The sequence below is a fragment of the Canis lupus genome, chromosome 24 (assembly GCF_003254725.2).
Source record: "Canis lupus dingo isolate Sandy chromosome 24, ASM325472v2, whole genome shotgun sequence".
Taxonomy (NCBI): Eukaryota; Metazoa; Chordata; class Mammalia; order Carnivora; family Canidae; genus Canis; species Canis lupus.
In genome coordinates, this window is record NC_064266.1 from 6,655,001 (window position 1) to 6,677,873 (window position 22,873).

General features: G+C 39.8%; 1 protein-coding gene across 9 annotated transcripts in view; it reads left to right on the plus strand.

Annotated features, from left to right (window-relative positions):
- The window catches only part of KIF16B (kinesin family member 16B), a 316,370-nt gene that overhangs the window by 263,326 nt on the left and 30,171 nt on the right, over positions 1-22,873 (plus strand). For 7 of the 9 annotated variants that reach the window (XR_004808790.2, XR_004808792.2, XR_004808791.2 and 4 more), the window contains one exon: positions 5,026-5,109. The exons of 1 other annotated variant lie outside the window; for it this stretch is intronic. Coding sequence is in view for 4 of the 8 variants with exons in the window: in XM_035705360.2 (XP_035561253.1) it covers positions 5,026-5,109 (84 nt within the window). In the remaining 4 variants the exon portion in view is untranslated. Of the gene's footprint in view, positions 1-5,025; positions 5,110-15,478; positions 15,594-22,873 lie in introns of all 9 variants that reach the window. One more of the 9 variants, XM_025469263.3, reaches the window with a different exon arrangement.

Here is a 22,873-nt window from a genome sequence, read left to right on the forward strand (position 1 = left end):
TGTCATAGGTTACAAAGGAAATCAAAGAGGACTCTCTCCTCCACCTACAGATTGCCATTCACTGTTCCTGACGGTGTTTCTCATGGAAATCAAATCTAGACCATCTGCTAGATTAAAAAATGAGACTATAAAAATGAAAATTTGTCAATATAAAGAACCTGAGAAGAAATGAAAATGCCCAGATAATATAATTTATCTTATTTAAAAATTTCTGTTTAAAATGAAAAAAACCATGCAGGCAAACAAAATATGCTGATGTATTTCAGACATGAGTGGAAAAGTCAGGGACAGCTTGGAATCACCCCCATTTTAATCCTTTCTTGTATTCTTAATTTGTTGGAAATAATACTTTTCACAGAGCAACACTTTCAGCAAAATGGAAGAGTTTCTCTTTTTTTTTGTTTCTTTCTTGTCCATTTCTTTGTTTGCTTCTTTTGGCTCTCCAAGTACTTTATCTATCCTGACCAGTGGTGCTGTTGCTCTTGGTAAATCATCCTTTTTTAAAAAATATTCGAACCATTTAAGTAATTCACAGTCCAGAAATGAAATCTACGGAGGATTGCTTTTGCTGTCTGTTTTAAAATAAATGAGGCAGTAGTCACTTTGTACTTGGAGAGAGAGTAAGTTGAGCCTCTTCTCTATTCCAGGTTCCTAAACTCTTCTAGGGATTTTTATAACATTACTGTTTTAAGAAAAAAAGCATTGACTGCTGCCCTGCTTGTCGGAGGCAACAGCATGGCAGGCTCCTCTCCCAAAAGCTCAGATTGGCTCAGAAGTGTCTATTCCTGGACTTTTAGGGAAAGGCTGCAGTGGTGGCTCCCTGGGGATTTGGGAGCATGAGCAATCCTGAACAGCTGTTGCCTGGCCCTTCCCACTCTAAGCCATAATTTGTGCTGTACCCTCCCCCTTTGTACCCTCTCTTCCTTTTGAGACCCACATTGTCAAATGCTGCCACCTCCTCCAGGAAGTCTCTGATTGCTGCTCTAGAGTCAGACTGTGAATTCTGTCCCAGGCCCACACTTGATGAAAAGTGGTCACTGCACTTCAGTTTCCTAATGTATATAAGATGTAGGTTCCTTATCTTTATAAAGTTTAAGTTCCTGGGCTCCATCCCAGAGAGTCTCCTTTGGCAAGTCTGGGGCAGGAATCAACTTTACAAGTTCAGCCCTCTGGAGGAGTCCAAAACCAAGAACCTGGGGGGTGCAACTTTTTCCCTGGGGGGAAAAGCTGAACTGAGAGTTTCCTGGGATTGTTTCCCAGCTTGGCTTGTCCCCACTGCATGATCTTGGATTGATCAACTTTCTGCAACTCAATTTTATTCTGACCTATTGGGATGGAAATCCCTTCCTTCCTCACAGGTTGCCATGAGGATGAGAACTCATGTAGTGAAGGCCCCTTGAGAAATGGGAACCTTTATGCTACACTGCCATTTACCAGGTGTCAGGGGGTGTGCTAAGTGGTTTATGGCATTATCTTAATGTATTATTGCAGCAACCCCGTGACGCAGATACCAATACTTTCCTCATTTCACACATGAGGAATCTGGCTCCTCCTCATCTTTGTTTTGGGCAGGATTGTTTGTTTCCAGAAGCAAGTTATCCTTTCCTTGCTTAGCCCTGGCAATAGACACTGTCAGACCTGGCCAGGGTAGGGCTGTGGAATTGAACACCTGGGCAGGAATGCAATCCAGTTGTCAACAGGAATTTAATGAGGTTGATGAGGTATGCAGTCTGAGTGCCTCTCAGATTGCCAGGTTTCCCTCAGCCTATGTTGAGTCCTAGTTCCTCACCCACCCACTCGTCAAGACTACCTTAAAAGCAAATAATATTCATATTCTACAGCTAAAAGATGATTGTTTCCTGTTTCACAGTGAGGAAGCAGGCCCAGGTAAGGGGAAGGACAGGTACATGCCTAGGATCCCAAAGACCATGCCACAGCCAGGCAAGAATCATAGCCCTGCCTGCCTACCTAGGTCTCCATTTCTCTGTATCACTGGCCTGGGACACCCAGCGGAGAGTAGGAAGAGCAAAGTGTGATTGGCACCCTCCCTTCTGAGTCTGGAACTGTGTTTCCTTGTCTCAAAAGTTTAAATGGTTGAATATGATAGTCCTCTGATTATATGTCTGAAAGTTGTTAACAGGTGCCCTTTTCTTCCTAAAAATCTGAACAACAGTATGACCCATAATTTATACCTGCTTATTTCGCGGGGTGGATATTAACAGCAGAAAATGTTATCCTTCACCTAGAGTATTCCTATTGATGACAGGGATATTTAAATGCTCACTCCCCACCTGGTTCAGCTGCCTAAAGTCCTCTTTGTGAGCCATTTCTGATTGAGCATGCAAGTGTGACTATAAATTTCCCCTGACAGAAACCACATCACTTCATCAGCCATATAAGAAAATGACAAAACCAACTGTGAAAGCATGCCTGCCAAGGTTTTGGCATCACCGCGTTGGGGGGGTGGGAAACACACTTGTACAAGATAAAATCAGGGCTGGATGAAGTTCAAAAGACGAGCTCTGTTGTACCTGTCTCCTCTAAACTGCAACATACAAGAAGTGTGCTTGTGCCAGTGAGGCCAGAGTTCCAGAAAACTTTTTGCTCCTTGAAATCACATCACCAATGCAGAGATGGAGAGAGAGCCCAGGACCAAATGGCATGATGCTTTCTTAGTAATGAGCATATCTCTAACAAATAAGAACACTAGCTAAGGTCCATTTGTTGTTATTCCATTAAATCTTCACAGAAACCTGGTGAAGTTTAGTATCATTGCCTTCTTTTCAGCAGAGAATATTTAGGCTGAGAGAAACCTGACTGGGCAGCTAGATAGCAGTAAGGCCAAGATTCAGACTTGGTCTGTCTTAAATCAGTGTCCATTGTCTTTAACTTTACCTTGAACTGACTCTAAAGCTCCCAGTGTCAGCAACAGAATTAGAACCTGTTAACAGAAGGAGGAGAGGTGCCACACCTCATCCACCCCAAGTTTTCTCAGCTTTGGTAGAGAAGAATGCTAGAGTGTGAAGGCAGTAAACATTTGTCCAACTGCAATTAACTTTAAAAAAGGACCATAAAGTCATCAAAGATACCTTAAAGAGAGTAAAAAGGAAGAATTACTTTTGATAAGAAAAAGATACCTAAAAAAAAATGACCAAAAGAGTTGAACAGACAATTCCCAAAAATGACTGCCCAGATGGTCAATGAGCATGTGAAGGGATGCTCCAACATCATTCCTCATTAGAAAAATGCAAACTTGAACCACAGTAGAAATTACTGCATACCTACCAGAATTGCGAAGATGCAATACCACAGCACCAGATGTGGGTGAGAATCTGAAGCAACTGGATCTCTCTCAGTCACTGCTGATGGGAGTGTCAGGTAGTTAAACCACTTTGGAAAACCATCTGATAATATCAAATATAGCTGAACACTTTCATATCCTGTAACCCAGCATTTTTATTCCTAAGACTCTGACCAGCAGAAATCCCTGCATATGCTCATTGGAATGCCTTTAGAGAATAATGTTCGTAACAGCACAATTCCAAATGGCCAAAAACTAGAAACCAAAAGCCCCATATAACAAGAGACAGTTGAAAAAATAAATGGTGGAATGTTCATATAATGGAATAGTATACAGCCACAAGAAAGATCAAGCTATTGGTACACACAGCAACGTGAATGAATCTCACAAACGTGAGGTAGCGTGGTGAAGGCAGATACAAAGGAGTTCATGCTGCATGATACTATTTACAGAAAGTTCAAAAATAGGCAATGCTGAGTTGCACTTGTTGGAAATCAGGCTAGTCAACCTTTGTAGAAGGCAAGAGGGCATGACTGGTAGTGCTTGGTGGGTTCCTGGGTGCTGGGCATGTTCTCTTTCTTGATCTGGCTGGTGGTTACAGTGTGTTGAGGTGCTGAAAATTCATCACGTTGTTCACTTACGATATGTGCACTTTATTCTTATACTATAGTATTAAGTTTTTAAAGCCCTGTGTGTACATATCTGTATGTGTGTGTGTGTATATATATACACACACACACACACACACATAGAAAGATGCTACTTCTTAATTTTTGATTCCTTTGGTAATAAAATTTAAATCAAATAAGAGATTTACATATGTATAAAATAGGGCTTTTGTGGCATATTGTATGACTTGTACTGTGGAAGAAATGTTGTTAATTTTTTCTTGGTAATTTTTTCTTGGCTTCTCAAATTGTCTGAACCTGACAAGGTGAGGAAGGCAGGAAGTAGTGAATTTCATCAACACCAGCAATTATTGCTGCTCAGCATTCATTCAACCAGAGCAGCACTGGCTGGGCAGGTTCCCACCAGATTATAGAGTTCTTTCTTGCCTCCTAGTCTATAATAAAACTTATCTTTTTATTACGATTTTAATACCTCCAAGAAGAGAAGCACAAAGAAAATAACTATGAAATCCCAAGACCTGGCTAAAAACAAATTCTGAACCTTTATTCTCTACGAAACAAGGTGAAAAGATTCAAGGAGAGGTCCTCTTTTCACACAGCAATTCTTCATTTGTAACAGTAGCTATAAAAAAGGCAATATAGAATGTTTAAAGAACCTGAACAATGGTCTCAGAACTATTTTACAAAATGCTCGGGTAGTGTGCAAGTTAAGTTTTCAAATTCTTATCTCAGCACAAAATAATTGAATTCTAGTATAAGAAGGGGACTAAAAGAAGAAACTTGTGTTTTAACAAATAAAACTTGTGAAGTGCCATCTGACAAAGAGTGTAATATGTTGTCTGAGATGAAATGAGACTCAGACCTGCTCTTCCTTTGAGTTCCCATCCCTCCTTCTCATTTGACTGTTGTGGAATCTTGCCCTGTCTGTTCAAGGTCACACAGTCGGTTGGTGACAAAGCAAGGGAGGACCTACCATCTTTAAACTTCCAACTTCTTCCCTTTACCCCATGATAGAGACTCCAAATAATAGATTAATAAAAACCCAAGGATCAAAAGTGTAATATTAATACATCTCTTATAAAATATGTATTTCAGCTTGCTACCCTTGAGTTCCCTCCAAAGAAACTATTTGGAAACAAGGATGAACGTGTGATTGCTGAGAGGCGAAGTCACTTAGAGGTAATAGAACTAAGCTTTTCTTTCTCTAGGTAGAAATTTGGCCATCTGATTGACCAGTGAGAACTGTTCTGTCATGAACACCATGGGTCTTGTTAGGGGTGTGAAAGTGCTGCTTCATTAACACCAGAGGTGGGGGTGGTGTAGATGATAATAACAGTATCTGTTTATTTGAAATGTAAGTCCTCATCCCCCCCCTCTGGTCTAACAGAACATTTTTCTGGCTTTGAAGGAGATAACATTTATTCTAAGGGTTAGGAAGCAGTCTGTGGGGGAGAACTAACTATTCACAGAGACAGATGGTCTGTAATACAGAATGAGGTACAAAAGCTTGCTACAAAAAAACCTTGAATTAATTAACTGAAGATATATAGTACTGCATTATTGTTACTTTTTTGAGAGAATTGGAAGCAAAAAGACACATCCCTATTTTAGTCATGGTTAGGTTTTGTTTGACTTATTTTAATCTTCTAAGCCAGTTACATATAGAACTTTGGTTCAACACAACTGTTGTTTTTCGGAGTGCCTCACTGCCAGTACGCATTGTTGACTGCTTTATATGATTTGCATTTCTTTTCAAGATAGACTTGCTTATTTGGTTGGAATCTGATGCTAATGAGGTTGAGTCTGTGTGCTAAGGCACATAGTCATGGGTGCCCTGGGTTGTATCTCTTGCCACCAAGGTAGGTAGGATAAAATTACTAACAACTGGCTGCAGTCTCATGTCAGCAAGCTTTCATGGGCCCTCTCAAAGTCCTCTTTGCTCCTTCTTTAAAAAGAATAATACCAAAAATAATAATAATAATTAATAATAATAATAAGACCTATTGCAAGTGAACTCAGGTAAGAGTAGGCCCAAGAGAGCCCTTTCTGAATCATGAATCATGAAGTACTACATAAAAATTAGGAGTTATTCTTATTCTTAGTGACAGCCAGTTTGAAGTGGCTGCCCATGGGGTCCACCTAATGCCAAGGAACCAAGGATTAGGGAAACATCCAGAGGGTGGAGGGTCCAGTGAGAGCAAAAGAGGGGGAGAAGTGGAAAACAGAGAGAAATTAAAAATTAGGAGATTGTGGTCCACGAGGGGCAGTTTAGAGTTTTGAGATCCTCATATAGAACTGCTCTGAAGAAAGAAGAGTTTCATGCGGTAGCCATCCTTACTGGCATTTGAGTTCTACTATAAGAGCTAGGTGTTTGAAGATGTCCTAGATCTACAAAGTCTGAGCCTTGAATGAGTCATGGCAGGTTTCTAAAAATCATTCTATGAGTTTGCATGACCCTGATACCCAACTGAAGAATTTGCCTTCAACTGAAGAATTTGCCTTCAAGGGAAAGATTATCATGGTGAGCCTGCTCAATTAAGGTCTCTGAGAGGTTTGATTGTATCATACAAAAAATGTAAAAATAAGAATAGAACTGGTAATGGTTTTCTTTACCTACCCTTTACCTACCTCAGCTACCTAGACTTACCTTTAATTGAAACGTGGAGGACGATAGTATGTAAAAATAAGTTTATAAACCAATAGGAAATACACTGTTGTCATCCCTAGCTTCGCAGGGCTCCATTTAAATTCACATGACACCCAGCTTTGCCACAACAGATTGGGCATCCTGTGTACTGTGCATTTGTGAGCTCTGTCCTTGGTGACTCTTCTCTTTCCATTCCAGCTTTCAGGGTCAGAGCCCAGCACAGGATCCTCTTTCATTCCTGGTATTTAGGTGGACCCATGTTTGTTCTTTCAGTCTCTCACCCCTAATAATTTAGCCCGACTAAACCCAGCAACTGTTGAACAGAGTTCTGTGTTAACGTCTCTGCTTATACAAGGACCCCTTCCATTGCCCATGACTGTTATCTACATGTGGCGATAGCCTTTATTCTTTTTTTATTAATTTTATTTATTTATTAATGAGAGATACAGAGAGAGAGAGAGAGAGAGGAGAGAGGCAGAAACACAGGCGGAGGGAGAAGCAGGCTCCATGCAGGGAGCCTCACGTGGGACTCGATCCCGGGTCTCCAGGATCAGGCCCTGGGCTGAAGGCGGCGCTAAACCGCTGAGCCACCTGGGCTGGCGGTGATAGCCTTTGAAGAATGGATCCCACACCTTGTGGAAATAAGCCCTTAGTTTTAAATTAAATGTATTTCTCCTAACATGATGGTTAAATCTTAGAATATCACGTCCTTTTCAAGAGTGAGTGTGATTTAATTTCACTTTAATGGAAAAATTAATCTGAGATTCTTGAGTTAATTTCCCATGACTATTGTGACTATTTTTTTAATAAATTTATTTTTTATTGGTGTTCGATTTGTCAACATACAGAATAACACCCAGTGCTCATCCCGTCAAGTGCCCCCCTCAGTGCCTGTCACCCATTCACCCCCACCCCTGCCCACCTCCCCTTCCACCACCCCTAGTTCGTTTCCCAGAGTTAGGAGTCTTTCATGTTCTGTCTCCCTTTCTGATATTTCCCACTTATTTTTTCTCCTTTCCCCTTTATTCCCTTTCACTATTTTTTATATTTCCCAAATGAATGAGACCATATAATGTTTGTCCTTCTCCAATTAACTTATTTCACTCAGCATAATACCCACCATTTGCTTTGACGTGGATGGAACTGGAGGGTATTATGCTGGGTGACTATTTTTTTTTTCATCTGACATCAGAAGTCACCATTTGATTTAGTGTATTTTCATGTGAAGATTAACATAATTACTTTCCCTGAGTTTCCTGTTGAATTTAATTCACTATACATATTATATAGAATATAAAGAGAAATAAGACATTTATGTCCAAGAGCGTATATTTTAAATTCCTATATGAAACTTTACCTAGAGATAAAACTAAGTACATAAACATATACAGAAAAATGGATTTTAGTAGGCCACATTTGAGCTAGTACACACTGGTATACATAGTGTTCGCTCAAAAGGAATTGTCTGACAATTTTTTAAATCTAGAAATGCAACTTTATAAACCTCCTTACCCTAAGTAGGCTGTATAAAGCAGTGTATTAAGCAGACATTCAGTGGGTTTTGAATCTGCCTTTCTATTAAAATATTTCCATGATTTGGGCCTTGTGTTTATTTACATCTATCAACATTGATAGTGTTCAGAGTCTGTTGATAGAAAATATAAAATATTTTCATATTAAAGACATAGAAAGAAACTATATTTATCACCACATTATATATCCTGTTACAATAATTATTTGTAAAATGAGGGGTAGTAACAAGAATTTCTAAATGTCCTGGGATGTTTTGGAAAAGAGGTATATTAGCAATGTGTATGGTGGTGGTAGTGGTATGAATGTGGGAGCCTGGGGCTTGTAGCATTGCTTATACTGCCCCATACAAGGCAGAAGCGAGTAAGAAGATGATGATGGTGAATGGAGGGGTAGAAATATAGTGTCCAGTGATATCTCTCACTGATAAACTTTGTATGTGCTCCACCCACACAAAGTTGCAGGGCCAGCATCTCATGCTCGAGAAAGCCGCCCAGCACTTTGGCTCACAAAGAGCCATAGAATCTTTGAGGGTTTGTAAGATGGAAGGATCTCCCTCTGGCTTCCCTTATGGCCCTGAAGGAACCAGAGCAGTGTAGGTATGCATGTCATAGGCAGACCCTCCCCTTAGGCAGTCAGAGGATTCTGATAGCAACACGTGTGACATGCTTCCCAGGCTCATACATCCCTTCTTGTAACTTGGACAGCAGCCCAGGAGACATACGTTGGCAGATACAATAGTGGAGGTGACAGGAAACGAATACATCAATCTCTGCCTGATGAATTATTTTTAGCAGAAAGGTTCTTTTTACTGTATTTGAAGCCAGATACCATTAATATTAAGTCAAAACATAAGAAACTGCCATTGTTGTAGGTCAGAATGGTGCAAAATTGACAGCATCACATGCTTCCACATAATACTACTGCTATTTCCCATTTCTTAGGTGCTTAATAAGTACCAGGCATGAGTGAAATGCTTGTATAACATGTCATCTACTCCTCCCAGTTAGCTTGTGAAGTGAGCTCTATTATCTCCGTTGTATAGGCAAAGAAATCAAGTCCTGAGGAGGAGGATAAAGAAGGTCTTACACCTAGTCACTGACAAAGCCTCAGCTCATACTGGAGCATCTTTCAGAGCAAGCCGCTCTCTTAAGAATCTGCATGCTCTAAGTTTAGAACAGAATTGGGTCTTCCCATAAAAAAATGTCTTTTCCTTTAAGGAAACATCTTCCAGCATTATATCCCAATGTTAATAACTAAGATCCACTGCTTGGTTATATATTATTAAATACCTTTTTTTTTTTCATTCAGCAGTTATTGAGCACCTACCTACTCTGTGCCAAGCAGTATTCTACAGCTGAAAAATTTCTGGAACAACAGTGTTCCTCATCTCTTTTTACGTCATCTTTTAGTTGGCCTTGGCGATAGGAATGGTCTTTCATTATAACCTTGTCTTTTTTCATTTAAGAAAAAATGCTCATCATTAATTGTTGATTTTTAAATATTCACTTCATGGCTCATCAAAGGTTCTGAATCTCAATTGGTTATGGCTTGTGTGTTTTTAAAGCATATCTTTAGCCTGATGTCACATTATTCTTATGCAGATTTATTTCCTATTTGAATTACCAGAGTATAAACTCAGAATATCTTTAAAGAGATTTTTGTGACTTTAAATAGTATATGCAGGTATTATATATAAAAAACGGTAATGTATGGATATGTATATCCAAATGAATGTCAGATTGAGTTCTAATAAGTAAAATGTGGTATGATACTTATTGACACTAGGCCTTAAACATCGCTCTAGAATATACCACTTCTCAGGCTTCAGTGGTAAAGAACCAGTTATTTACAGTTGATCATTTATCAGCACTTTTGCAAAATGAATGAGAATTACTAGAAACATGAAATGAAAAAATTAAATAGGTCATACAAAATGCAAGCAGAGTTCTTTTTTTTTTTAAGATTTACTTATTTATTTGAGAGAGAAAGGGGGAGGGAGAGAGAATATCAAGCAGACTCCTTGTTGTGGGACTGGATCTCATTACTCTGAGATCATGACCTGAGCTGAAACCAAGTGTCGGACACTTAACTGACTGTGCCCCCCCAAGAGCCCCACTACATCCTCCCTTCTTTTTTACTACACATTGATTCAGTAGACATGAAAATACTCTGTTAAACTGCAATATAAGTGTCTAAAACACAGAGCACATCTTGAGCAGTACAGTTCTATAATGTCCAGGAAACCTCACCTCCACTTCTGTTAAGACTCCTGTCATTGTTTGGTTTGTACCAAATGATGTGTTTGTCTCACATCTTCCCTTTTGTGCTCTTAAGTGACTTGACAGCAGCAATATTGACATCTCACTGAATACTTAACCTCCTTTGATATTACTACACATGCCTCACAGATTCATTGAATTATTCAATGAATATCAGAAAATCTATCCACATTAGCCCCAAATTAATGAATTTTTTGTTTTGCTTTTGTTGATTGGTGAGAGGTGCATTTTTGGTTACTAATTTCAGGGAACATTATCATCTACTTGGAGATGTTTCTGCTAATCATGTTAAAAGTCTGTCATTTCAAGGAGTAATCTGTAATTAATGAAAACAAGTGAAATCCTCTAAAACGATAAAGCTTTCAAGAATAATACAGCCACTTTTGGAAGTAGGAACCTGAGAGATTTCTAGGAAGTTTTCTTGAAAGTACCAAGAACATGCAGCAAACCCAAGGCTACTTCTTTCCCTCTTCCCCATTTTTATCTCATAAGCTAGGGCCTGATTAAGGATATAAAATGTGTGGTCCTTGGGTCAGGTCATCTGCCCCTTTGAGGTTTTTTAATGTCACTACTTCTGCTTCCTTATCTGCAAAATGAGGATAAATAAGAGCACCACCTCCCTTGAATTGACCTTAGGGTTGAAGGGGATCATGCACATAGCATGGATTCTGGTACAGAGAACACTCCAGACTGCTGGCTGGTGCAGTAATAACAGTGAAGCCAATAGTAATGGCAGTGGTAGTGACCATGACAACAGTAATGGAGCATGTTTTAGATGTGCTGAAGAGCCAGAGAAGGACAAAAGAGCACCCCCACCAGCAGCCATAACGTGTAACAATAGGAGTATCTCAGTTTGTCACATGTACTGGCAAAATCAGCATCTGGGGGCAGAGCCACTGACATTATGGGAATATCCTTATTCATGGTGACACCTGGCAGATACCAAGAGTCTCTTGCTCTAATATCAGCCTTTCTTTCAACCTCTAAAATTATAATGTGAAAGCTAGAAATGTTTTCGGACCATTCCATCATGGCCAAGCTATTATCCATTGTAAAAAGGTAAAAGGCATAGAATCATTATGAAATGAGCTCATGTCCTCTACATTTCCATAGCTTTTATTCCCAGTTCATCAGTTCTCTTTGCATATCTCCCTATCACTGAGTATAAGACTGCTCACTGTGGGGTCCCCAGCTGACACCTGATGTATCTCCTAACACCTGATGTATCTCCTCTCTCCTCCCCTCCCCTCTCCCCTCACCTCTTCCCTCTCCTCTCCTCTCCTCTCCTCTCCTCTTCTCTTCTCCTCTCTTCTCATCTCTTCTGTCTTTTTCTAGCAATAAAGGGATGCCCAGAGTTTATAGGCATTTTCCTTTCTAATGGAAATAGTGCAGTAAATGAAGAGTTGTTTTAAAAAAAAAAGTCTTAATAGTTCAAATGTCTTATCTACCAAATATGGGTATTAGTGATGGTTGTCAGTATTGATGCCACCACTACTGCCCCCCCCCCCCCCCCCCCACTGCCAAGAGTCACTTTTCTGGCTTATGGTGCCTGCAACATAAACAGTCTGGTTTTTCTAACAACAGGGCCTCAACCTACTTTAGTTTTTTTTTTTTTTTAAAGATTTTATTTATTTATTCATAAGAGACACAGAGAGAAAGAGTGGCAGAGACACAGGCAGAGGGAGAAGCAAGCTCCATGCAGGAAGCCTGATGTGGGACTCAATCCCAGGTCTCCAGGATCACACCCTGGGCTGAAGGCAGGCGCTAAGCCACTGAGCCACCCGGGCTGCCCTACTTTAGTTTTATGTTAGCTTCAAACCTTAAATTTCTAACAATAGAATCATTGGGTTTAGACCCAATTTTCTAAGTTGAGCCCTTTCAGCTTCCAAAGTAAATTTCAGGAGGTAAAAATCCTTAAGATATGTCACTCATTTAGCTATCTTAAAGATATCTAGCAATTCTATGGGTAATTTAACATCTTTTCCATCTACATTCTGCTGATCTTACAAAATGGATAATGGTAGAACAATTATCAAACATAGGCAGAGATTTAAGAAATGCTTTACACTAAGGACTATTTTCTTCTCATTAATGATTTTTTTTCCCATCTGGTTATCTGGTTATTCACATTAACTGTTTTTTTGTTATTAGTACATTACCACCATCATCAGTAGCAAAGCAGTTTTGAAGCGGGATAAGTGGCTGTCGGTGTGTTAGAGGGTATTGAGCTAGTTTGGCAGCTGTTCCATCATGGTGCTTCGTGGAGTCAGAAGAAATAAAAATACTGTGAACCTGGGGCTAAGATTCAGAAGGGAGATAGAAAACTCAGCAGTATTGGAATAATGTGGAAGATTCTAGAGTCAGACCTGGGCTTGGTCCCATCTCCATGATACACCAGTTTCTGTGTGAACTTGGCAAGTTTCTTCCCTCTCTGTACTTCAGTTAGGCAGAACTAATATCTACTCTTAGAGTTATTGCAATTACATGAGAAACCATACATACTGGGAGTAAGTCATGCCATAACATGGAGAGAAGGAAGTATGAGAAAGAATGAACTTTAGAGGCAAACTGCTTGTCAAGAAGTCATTTTATACAACAAAAATCTTATGGTGTCAATGTAAGTTGGTGCTTCATGGTCACATCAAAGAGTATGAGTCTCCAACTGGAAGGAGAGTCCCACTTTGGTTTCCATGAACAGTCATTGGTTTAAGAAACCAAAATTAAAACAGATGTTTCCCAGAGGAATAATAACTTCCAAATCCACATGGAGACATGGAGGGGGAAAGGAAGTACCTCCATATTGCCTTCAAACAGTTTTACTCTCCTGACATTTTTTTTCCCTTTCCTCAACTTCCTTCCTGCCCCATCCACTATGGCATCCTATATGGGGTGATGGCTGACAACAAAGGGACTCAAAGCACAAGAAAAGTGGAAAAATTATTGTCAATTATGCTTGTAATATAAAACTCTAAGCTGGCAATCACAATCTCTGTTTCCTTATTGACTGTGATTTAAGTCAGCTGACCTACCTCTGAGCTTGGAGCACATCCTTCAGCTCAGATATCTTCTCCTCAGAAAGACCTCCCCCAAGTTGAAGCAGCCCTACCCTATTAATCCCCACCAGATCCCCTGGTAGTTTCTTGGTCACAACAGCAGTAGTTGGAAGGAATTTTTATTTGTTGGTTTAAGTGTTTTATATTTTACTAGAAGGTAAGTTCAGTGAAGATAGGGATTCTAGCCTTCTTGTGTATTTGTTTCCTTAGTGCCTTGAACAGTACCCGACCCTTAATAGAATCTCAATAAATGTCTGTTGAATAACCAGTTAAATCTTGAAAAGAAAAGAAAACAAAACAAAACAAAACAAAACAATGGGCAAAGACCTGAACAGACACCTAACAAAGAAGACATACAGGTGGCAAGTAAATTTATAAAAAAGATGTTCATCAACATCATGTCATTAGGGAATTGCAAATTAAAATAACAATGAGATACCTCTCCACACCCATTAAAATGATCAAAATCTTAAACACTAAGGACATCAAATGTTGATGAGGATGTGGAGCGATAGGTACTCTCATTCATTGCTGGTGGGAATGCAAAATGATACAGCCACTTTGGAAGACACTGTGAAAGTTTCTTATAAAACTAAAGACACTCTTTCAATTCATCAGTTGCCCTCCTTGTGGCTTGCCCAAATGAGATGAAGAATTACGTCCACACAAAAACTTATATGTAAATGTTTATAGCAGCTTTATTAATTAATTGCCAAAACTTGGAAGCAACCAAGTTGTCCTTCAGTAAATGAATGGATAATCCAGAGAGTTAAATAGAGACCAGCATTAAAAAGAGACCAGCATTAAAAAGAGACCAGGGATCAAGCCATGAATAGATTTGGGGGAACCTTAAATATCTATTACTAAGTGAAAAAAGCCAACCTGGAAAGACTATATGCTGTATGATTCTAACTATATGACATTTGAAAAAGGCAAAACTATGGAGACAATAGAAGGATCAGTGGTTAACAGGGCTTGGGAAGGGAGGGATGAGGGGGATGGAACACAGATTTTTAGGGCAGTAAAACAACTCTGTATGATACAACACCAAGAGTGAACCCTCATGTAATCTATGAACTTTGGGTAATGATGTATCATTGTCAGTTCATTGCTTTATAACAAATGTTACACTCGAGTGTGGAATTTTAATAATGGCAAAAAATTTAAAATGATGCAATGACATCATCCATTTATAATCTCCATCTTTTCATTCTTTTTTCTCTTCCTTCCTCTTTCACTTCAATCCTCCCTCCATCTTATTTTTCCATTGTACCTTTATTGCTTTGCTAAACAAAAAGAGGGAAGAAGAATGAATGGATGGGTTGGTGAGTGGATTTGACATATTATACATTTTTCTTAAGAGAATGAAAAACTATTGTTAAAGGTTATCATACTCTAAAAAAATAGTATTTTATATGTATTTTATCCACTTTAAAGCAAATGATAATTTATTTTCCATTATGATTGGCTCACTCATTACTCTGAAACTTGAAAGTCACTTTTATCTATCTTTACCAAGCCCGATTTTTATTTATGCTTTCTTTAAAAACTCAGAGTAGATGTCCATGTATATATATATATATATATATATATGAATCAGTGCTTTTCAGAGTCTGCAAATTAAAAAGATGCCCATACAGTGGACAATCTTTGCAAATTAAGTCATTTCAGCACAGAAACAAAGAGGGAAATCTCTTATAATTGAAAGCTAAAGGCCACTTGGAATACTTGTGTAATTGACAAATAGTTGCAAAGATCCTTTCCCCCGTATAATTTTCATATATTACTACAAAGACTTTTTCACATTGATACTCGGTTCAGAGGACCTGTGCTCTTCTTTCTTGTGGTATCACTTAGGATATTCTAAATGACCTACATTTAATTACATAGTATAATTTGTAAAGAGTTTTTCTTCAAGTGTCACTTAAAAAATAAAAATAAAAAAAAAAACCAGCCTCAATATGGGTTGCCCTTTCCTCTACCTCTTAACTTTCTACTGTACTAAAACTAAATGTCCCTTCATTCTATCAACTTAGTGTGAAGAGCCAGAAGGACATGAGCACATTCATTTTAGCACCAAAATGTGGCTAGAAATTCCCATGGAAAAGAAGAGAACATCTTTATTGAAGAACAAGGCCCCAGTCCTCCTTGGTAATTTTCTTTGGCAATTCTTTACAACCCATTCTGGTTCAGAAGAGGAACTGGCTTTACCTAAGAGTTTTGTGTTTGTTAATATCAGGTGTTCAAAGAATTCTTGGTATCAAAGAATGCAGTCCTATTAACATTTGCTTATTTCTGCTCTGTGAAGGTTTATGCAACCGGCTCCAACTTGACAAACATTGACACATTAAAGAAACTGAAATACCATGATTTAGAAATCAGTGACCTATTCTACCTCCTTTTTTACTTTATTTCTCATGACAATATTTACAAAACCAAAAAGCATAATGTGATGAACCTCACTGTGCTCTCCCATATCACCCAGCTTCAGCACTTCATTAGCGTGTGTCCAGTTTTGTTTCATTTGTACCCCTAGGCATGGCATTGCACACATACACTCTTAATTTAAATCAAATACCACACATTATATGTTTTATCCATAAGTATTTTAGGAATGTACCTCTTAAAAAGCAAGACACAGTGTTTTTTATTTTTTTCCTCAAATTTTTATTTAAATTCTAGTTAGTTAACATATAGCATAATATTGGATTTCAGGAAAACTTAGTGATTCATCACTTACATAAAACACCCAGCATTCGTCATAACAAGTGTCCACCTTAATGCCCATCCCCCACCCACATCCCTCCATTAATTCTGTTTGTTCTTTGTCATTAAGAGTTTCATATGGTTTGCTTCCCTCTCTTTTTTTCTCCCTTCCCGTGTGTTTGTCCATTTTTCTTCCTAAATTCTACATGAGTGAAATCATATGGTAATTGTCTTTCTGTGACAGACTTACTTAGCATAATACTTTCTCACTCTTTCCACATGATTGCAAATGGCAAGATTTCATTCTTTTTGATGGCTGAGTAATATTCATATATATACATACATACATATATATACACGTGTGTGTGTGCGTATATATATATATATCGACATATGTATATATGTGTGTGTACTCACACACACCCCCACACACATCATCTTTACCCATTCATCTGTCGGTGGATATCTGGGCTCTTCCCATAGTTTGACTATTGTTGATAATGCTGCTATAAACATTGGGTTCCATGTACCCCTTTGAATCAGTATTTTTATACCCTTTGGGTAAGTACCTAGTAGTGCAATTACTGGATCGTAGGATAGTTCTATTTTTAACTTTTTGAGGAACCTCCATACTGTTTTCCAGAGAGACTGTACTAGTTTGCATTCCCACAAATAGTACAAGAGAGTTCCTGTTTTTCTACATCCTCGACACCTGTTGTTTCTTGTGTTGTTAATTTTAGCCATTCTGACAGATGTGAGGTGGTATCTTTTGTGTGTGTGTGTGTGTGTGAGGTGGTATCTTATCATGGTTTTGATTTGTATATCCCTAAGGATGAGCAGTGTTGAATATCTTTTCACTTTGACACTGTTTTTTAAAATATAATCATTATCACACGCATGCACACACACACACACACACCCCCTCTAAAAATTAGCCAGTCTCTTAAAAATAAATAACCAATGTTCAGGCCATACCAGTTTTCTCTTGAGGGTTTTTTTCCCAATAGATAAATCAAAACTCATACTATATCCACACATGGCATTGGTTGATGTGCCTCTAAAGTGTTTAATAATATAAAGCTTTTCCTTCCCTCTTTTTTTTTCTTAAAGATTTTATTTATTCATGAGAGAGAGAGGCAGAGACACAGGCAGAGGGAGAAGCAGGTTCCATGCAAGGAGCCTGATGCAGGACTCGATCTCGGGTCTCCAGGATCATGCCCTGGGCTGAAGGTGGCGCTAAACCGCTGAGCCACCCGGGCTGCCCTCCTTCTCTCTTTTTTATCTCACCATCTGTTATCAATGAAACCGTACCATTTATCCATTGAATTAGTACATTTTGGGTTTTGCTAATGGCATTCTCATGGTGTCATTGAACAAGCTCCTCTAATCCTGCATATTCTGAAAATCAGTAGTTAGATCGAGAGGCTTGATCTAGTTTAGGTTTGATTTTTTTTGTTTTTAAGTTGGCAAAAACACTATATAGATAGTATTGTCCTTCCCATCTCATCTCATAGGAAGCATGTCTGGTGGTCACTTAAAATCTTTAGTTTTTATGAAAGCAGTACACTGACAATGACAGTCATTGCCCATGCTCAGGACTACTTCCCATGCCTCAGTTGTCCTGCATGTGTCAGTCTATGGTTCCTGTCTTCAAAGAACTCTTAATTCTGTCAGAACAAGGACAACTCAACAAGTAATTACAGGCCACTGTTACAATGACAGGGATAGTCACAAGCTACCTTTGCAGTTCCCAAAGGACATGATTTTCAAAGCAGTGGTTCCAAAACCTGGATGACTAACCTTTGAAATTATCTTGAAAAAATACAGATTTTCTGACTTTGTTCTAATATATTTTGATTGAGCTGAATGAAGGTGGAACCTACAAAAGGTGAGAATGGTAGGGGTAGACAGGGAAGGAAAAACCAGATCCCAAAGCCATCTCCATGACTTTGGACCTGATCTAGTGGACAGTGAGGAGCCAGTGGAGTGTTTTAAGTGGAGGAGTGGAGGGATGAGTGAGTAGGAGCAGGGGAAATAGGAAGGAGGAAGGGTAATGACCAGGCTGTTGCTGTCTTCCAGTAAGTTAAGACTGTGGCCTGAGGGACAAGGTGATGGCACTTGTGGAGAAAAGTGGATGGATAGATACACAGGAGGTGGAATCATCATGGCTTGTTACTCCATTGAATGCAAGTTGGGGGTGGTAATGAATGTTGTGTATCAACACAACATTGAGGCCCAAGACCTGGACCTCAATCTTCACAGTGAAATCTGGTATTAAATATATTTGGGGGGGCACCTGGGTTGCTCAGTTGGTTAAGCATCTGCCTTCAGCTCAGGTCATGATCCCAGGGTCCTGGCATTGAGTCCCATGTCAGGCTCCCTCCCTCCTCAGTGGGAAGCCACCTTCTCCCTCTCCCCTCTGCCATTCCCCCTGCTTGTGCTTGCTTGCTCTCTCCATCAGATAAATAAAATCTTTAAAATAATTAATTAATTTGTGAACTTTACATTTCTGCATGTAATTCATGGTATCAAAATAGTGTTTTGGTTTTTTACTACTTCATTAATTTGGAGTTTGGAAACAGGAGTAGTTGGGGTTCTCCAGAGAAACAGAGCCATTGGGGTGTATGTGTGTGTGTGTGTGTGTGTATAAAGAGATTTCTTATAAGGAGTGGCTCACACAATAATAGAGGCTGAGGAATCCCCACATCTGCAGTTAGCAAGGTGGAAATTGGGGAGAGCCAATGGTGTGGTCCAGTCTGAGCCCAAAGGCCTGAGCACCCTGAGAACTGATAGTATAAATTCCATTCAGAAATCCAGCACTCTTGAAACCCACAAAGTGCTGATCTTTCCATTCACCGCCACTGGCAAGAAAAGACCAATGTCTCAGCTCAGTGTGGTCAGGCCAGAGTTCCTTGAACTTATGGGAGGGTCCATTATTTTGGTTCTGTGCAGGCCTTCCACTGATTGACTGATGCTACTCACATTAGGGAGGACAGTGTCTGCTTCACTTAGCCTGTTGACTCCAGTGTTACTCTCACCCCCAAAACACTCTCACGGACAAACCACAATGTTTGACTAAATATCTGGGCACCCCATGACCCAGTCTAGTTGATGCATAAGATTAACTGTGACAGAAACTGTTCTGATCACCCCAGATACAGCTGCACTGGTCATTTTTCCATTTGTGGGGCTTTTGATATTCTAATATTAACCCCAACTATAATCCCGCTTCATGTGCCATCCATCCTAGCAGTAAATCAGTAACATCTGTCATCTCTCCACCCGCCCTTGCTCATTTACAAAGTGTTTGGGGCTTGACAAATACCTAAGAGATTCTCCAACTCTGTCCTGTTTGTTGATAGCATCAGATGAAAGTGATGCAGCACAACTCAAGATGTCAGGCTTACAAGCCGTGCACACCCTGCTCGTGGAGTTCACTATAGAACATTTTTCATTTCCCTGGTTACTTTTAAAAGCAAAATGAAATGAAGCCTGAACATTGCAGTGCTAAACAGCTGGAGGGTTTTTCCTACTCTCTTCCTAGATACAGTGAGGTATCGCTATTTGTTTTCTTTTATCAAATGTCTCATTGCCTCTGAAACAGAGGTAGATACTACAAGTGGAATGGACCCCAGGAGCCTGCAGCATAAGCTCCCTTCTCTGTCGCCCATACCTGGAGGTAGCTTGCCTGCTTGTTCGGAGACAGATGTCAGCTTCAAGTTGCTATTGACCTTATTGTTTACTCTGCCTAATTAAATACCATTTTCATATTTTCTCATCTGCCACCCCTTACAGCTCACAATCATGCTGTGGCACAACATGGGGGAGAAGGAAAGGTCTTTTAAGCTGGAACACTTAATTAGCTCCAGGCCCCAGGGGGAGGCTTCAGCTAGAAATACGGCTAAAAGTAGGGAAAAGATTAGCCATACCTGAGAGGAGATGTTGATGGTCGAGAAAACATTGATCACCTTCTGATAATGCCCATGTTATTAAAATTGTTTGAGGGGTGGTTCCTGGGCAGCTCAGTTGTTAAGCATATGCCTTTGCGAAGCTCAGGTTATGATCCTGGGATCATGTTAGGTTAATGTTAAGATGATCCTAACTATGTTAAGATCTCAGGGTCCTGGGATTGAGCCCCGCATCGGGCTCCTTGCTCAACCTGGAACCTGCTTCTCCCTTTCCCCTCTCCTGTCCCCCACTCATGTTCGTGTTCTCTCTTTCACTCTCCCTCTCTCAAATAAATAAAATGTATTTTTAAAAGTTGTTTTGGAATTAGTGACCATTTTGAATTGTGTATATAGTAGTGACATGTTTATATTGTTAATTTCTGCTAGTATCCCCCCACCCCCCGTCTGTTGAGTTACACTTGCTCCCTTCTGCCAGAGGCTGTTTTTCTCTTGCCCCACTGTATACATCCTCCTCCATGTAAATAAAAGAGTGGGCCCACCATGAGGTTCTTAATCCTTCCTGGCACTGCCAGGTGACCACATTGTCATTTAGCGCCCTCTGTATTGTTTTAAATGCAGTCACGATCTTGTTAGGATTCATTGGAGCAGGAAATTTCTCATACAATAAGGTATTATTATAAAATAAGAAAGTAAACCATGATATAAGACATAGTTACGTAGATTTAATTATAGATTATATTATGCAGATATAGTTATAAATATAGGTATAGGTATAATATAGAAATGAGATATAGATATATAGAGAGATGTCAATTATAGATATAACTCAATATTGTGTATAGATATATAGAAGCACTGTAATAGAATAAAATAAAAATCCATTCTTGTGAAAACAGAAAACACAGGAGTTCCTGGAAATGACTGCAGCATAGCCCTGTTCCCTTCATGATGGCAGCCATTCTGGCTCGCTCCTGCAGAGATGCCACAGTCCAGCCCAGCCGATATTAGCTAAGATGTGGGGCAAGCTGGGAGCTAATGGGTAGCTCTTTGTCTTCTGAATGCTCTGGAATCATTTTGACCATGAACTCTCTTGGGCCCCTGCGTAAGCTACAGTCACCTCTGTCTCATAGCCTGAGATTGCAATAAGACTTGCATTTTAAATCCATTAAAAATGCTTGTTCATCCTTAGGAAAGTAATGAGTAAGATTGCTGCAAATCAAAATGTCCTTGTCAGAAAACTAAAAATGCTAAACACTATATAAGTAAGAACACTGGGGAGGTAAGAAAGCAGCTGGAGCCAAAGGCAAAGGCTACCCCCCCAAACTCCCACCCCCGTACTCTGGCTCCCCAGAGTGGTTACCAGGCACCACTGAGCCAAGGGCACCCTCTTCATCACCATCAACCCTAGTCCCATCCCATAGCTGACATGTGCCTTGTGCTGTTCCGTGTCCTCTTGACTCTTCCAGAATTCTGGCCACAGCTGTGGAGAACAACCCCACTGTGTGCCGCAGCGCCCCAGCACTCTCTCCCCTTCCTCCCTCAGGCCGCAGCCCAGAGGTTGGACGGAGGTGTGAGGCCTACAGGTACCTCCCAAACAGTGAGAGACAAAAGTATGGATAAATGTGCCTGCCTCCCATCCTTGCAGATGACTCAGAAGCACCTTCTGCATGTTTCTCAAAGTGTCCCCAGTGGGACAGAGTGCTGCCCTGGATAGTAACCTGAGTATCGATGGCCCTGTACTAGCTACCTCCTTTTCCCACTCTTGCTTTCCTGCCCCTTTGCCTCTGAGACCAAGATCATCTGAAAAGAATCTCCCTCCATCTCTGCTTTAATAGGATATCAAACGGAGGTGTAGCCTAGAGGTAATTGCTCTTCTGGTTGGGCATATATCCCCTCTGACCATTTTTCCAGTGAGAGATTTTAAAACTTCTTTTTAAATCAGTGTCAATTATGGATGTGCTCAGATAGTTCTACTAGGCTTTTCTGGAAAGCAGCCCTCTGCCTTCCAGGCATACCCTCCATTCCCCTTTCCCCAGCAGCAATTCTCACAATACTTTTCAGTATTTTCCTACAGACTAAAATTGCATTCATGTATTGCTTTTTTCTGATTTTTGCTTCAATGTGAGGTGCTATTAATATCCCCTAACACACACATCCACCCTGCCACCATCCTAAAACATGTGGAGACACAACCACCCCTGCCCAGCAGTGTGTCAGGATTGTACACGAACAACTTGAGTCTTTGCTCAGGTTATTATATATCCATCACTAGTTCAACTTCAAATGCTTTGGTCAGTTGTATGCATCTCCTGGAAACATTGAAACCATCGAATATTTCATGAACACGGTCTCCTTGAAGGCCTCTCTTCTGGAAACTTCTTGTTTCTTCTAGTCAAATTGAGCCACAGGTACTCTAACCTTCCATCTCCGTTGTCTTTTGCTATCTCTTGAATTGTTTCCCCTGCTTCCTGTGCCCATGTTTTCCTTTCTCGATTTACTGCCTGATTTTGATGGAGCACATCTGTAGTAGCTTCCTGAGACCATATGTAAGAGGTAAATTTCAAGAGATATCTCTGAATATGTCCTTCACACACACACTGGCTGGATATATATCTATATATTAGTTGGAAACTAATATATATATATTAGTTGGAAACCATCTTCTTTCAGAATTTCAAGGGGATTGCTTCATTGTCTTCTACCCCAGTGCTGCTGTGAAGCAGTTCAAAGCCAATTTGATTCTTGATCCATTGTGGGGTTTTTTGTCCTAAATATTGTATTTATTTATTTGAGAGAGAGAGAACAGAGAGCAAAGTG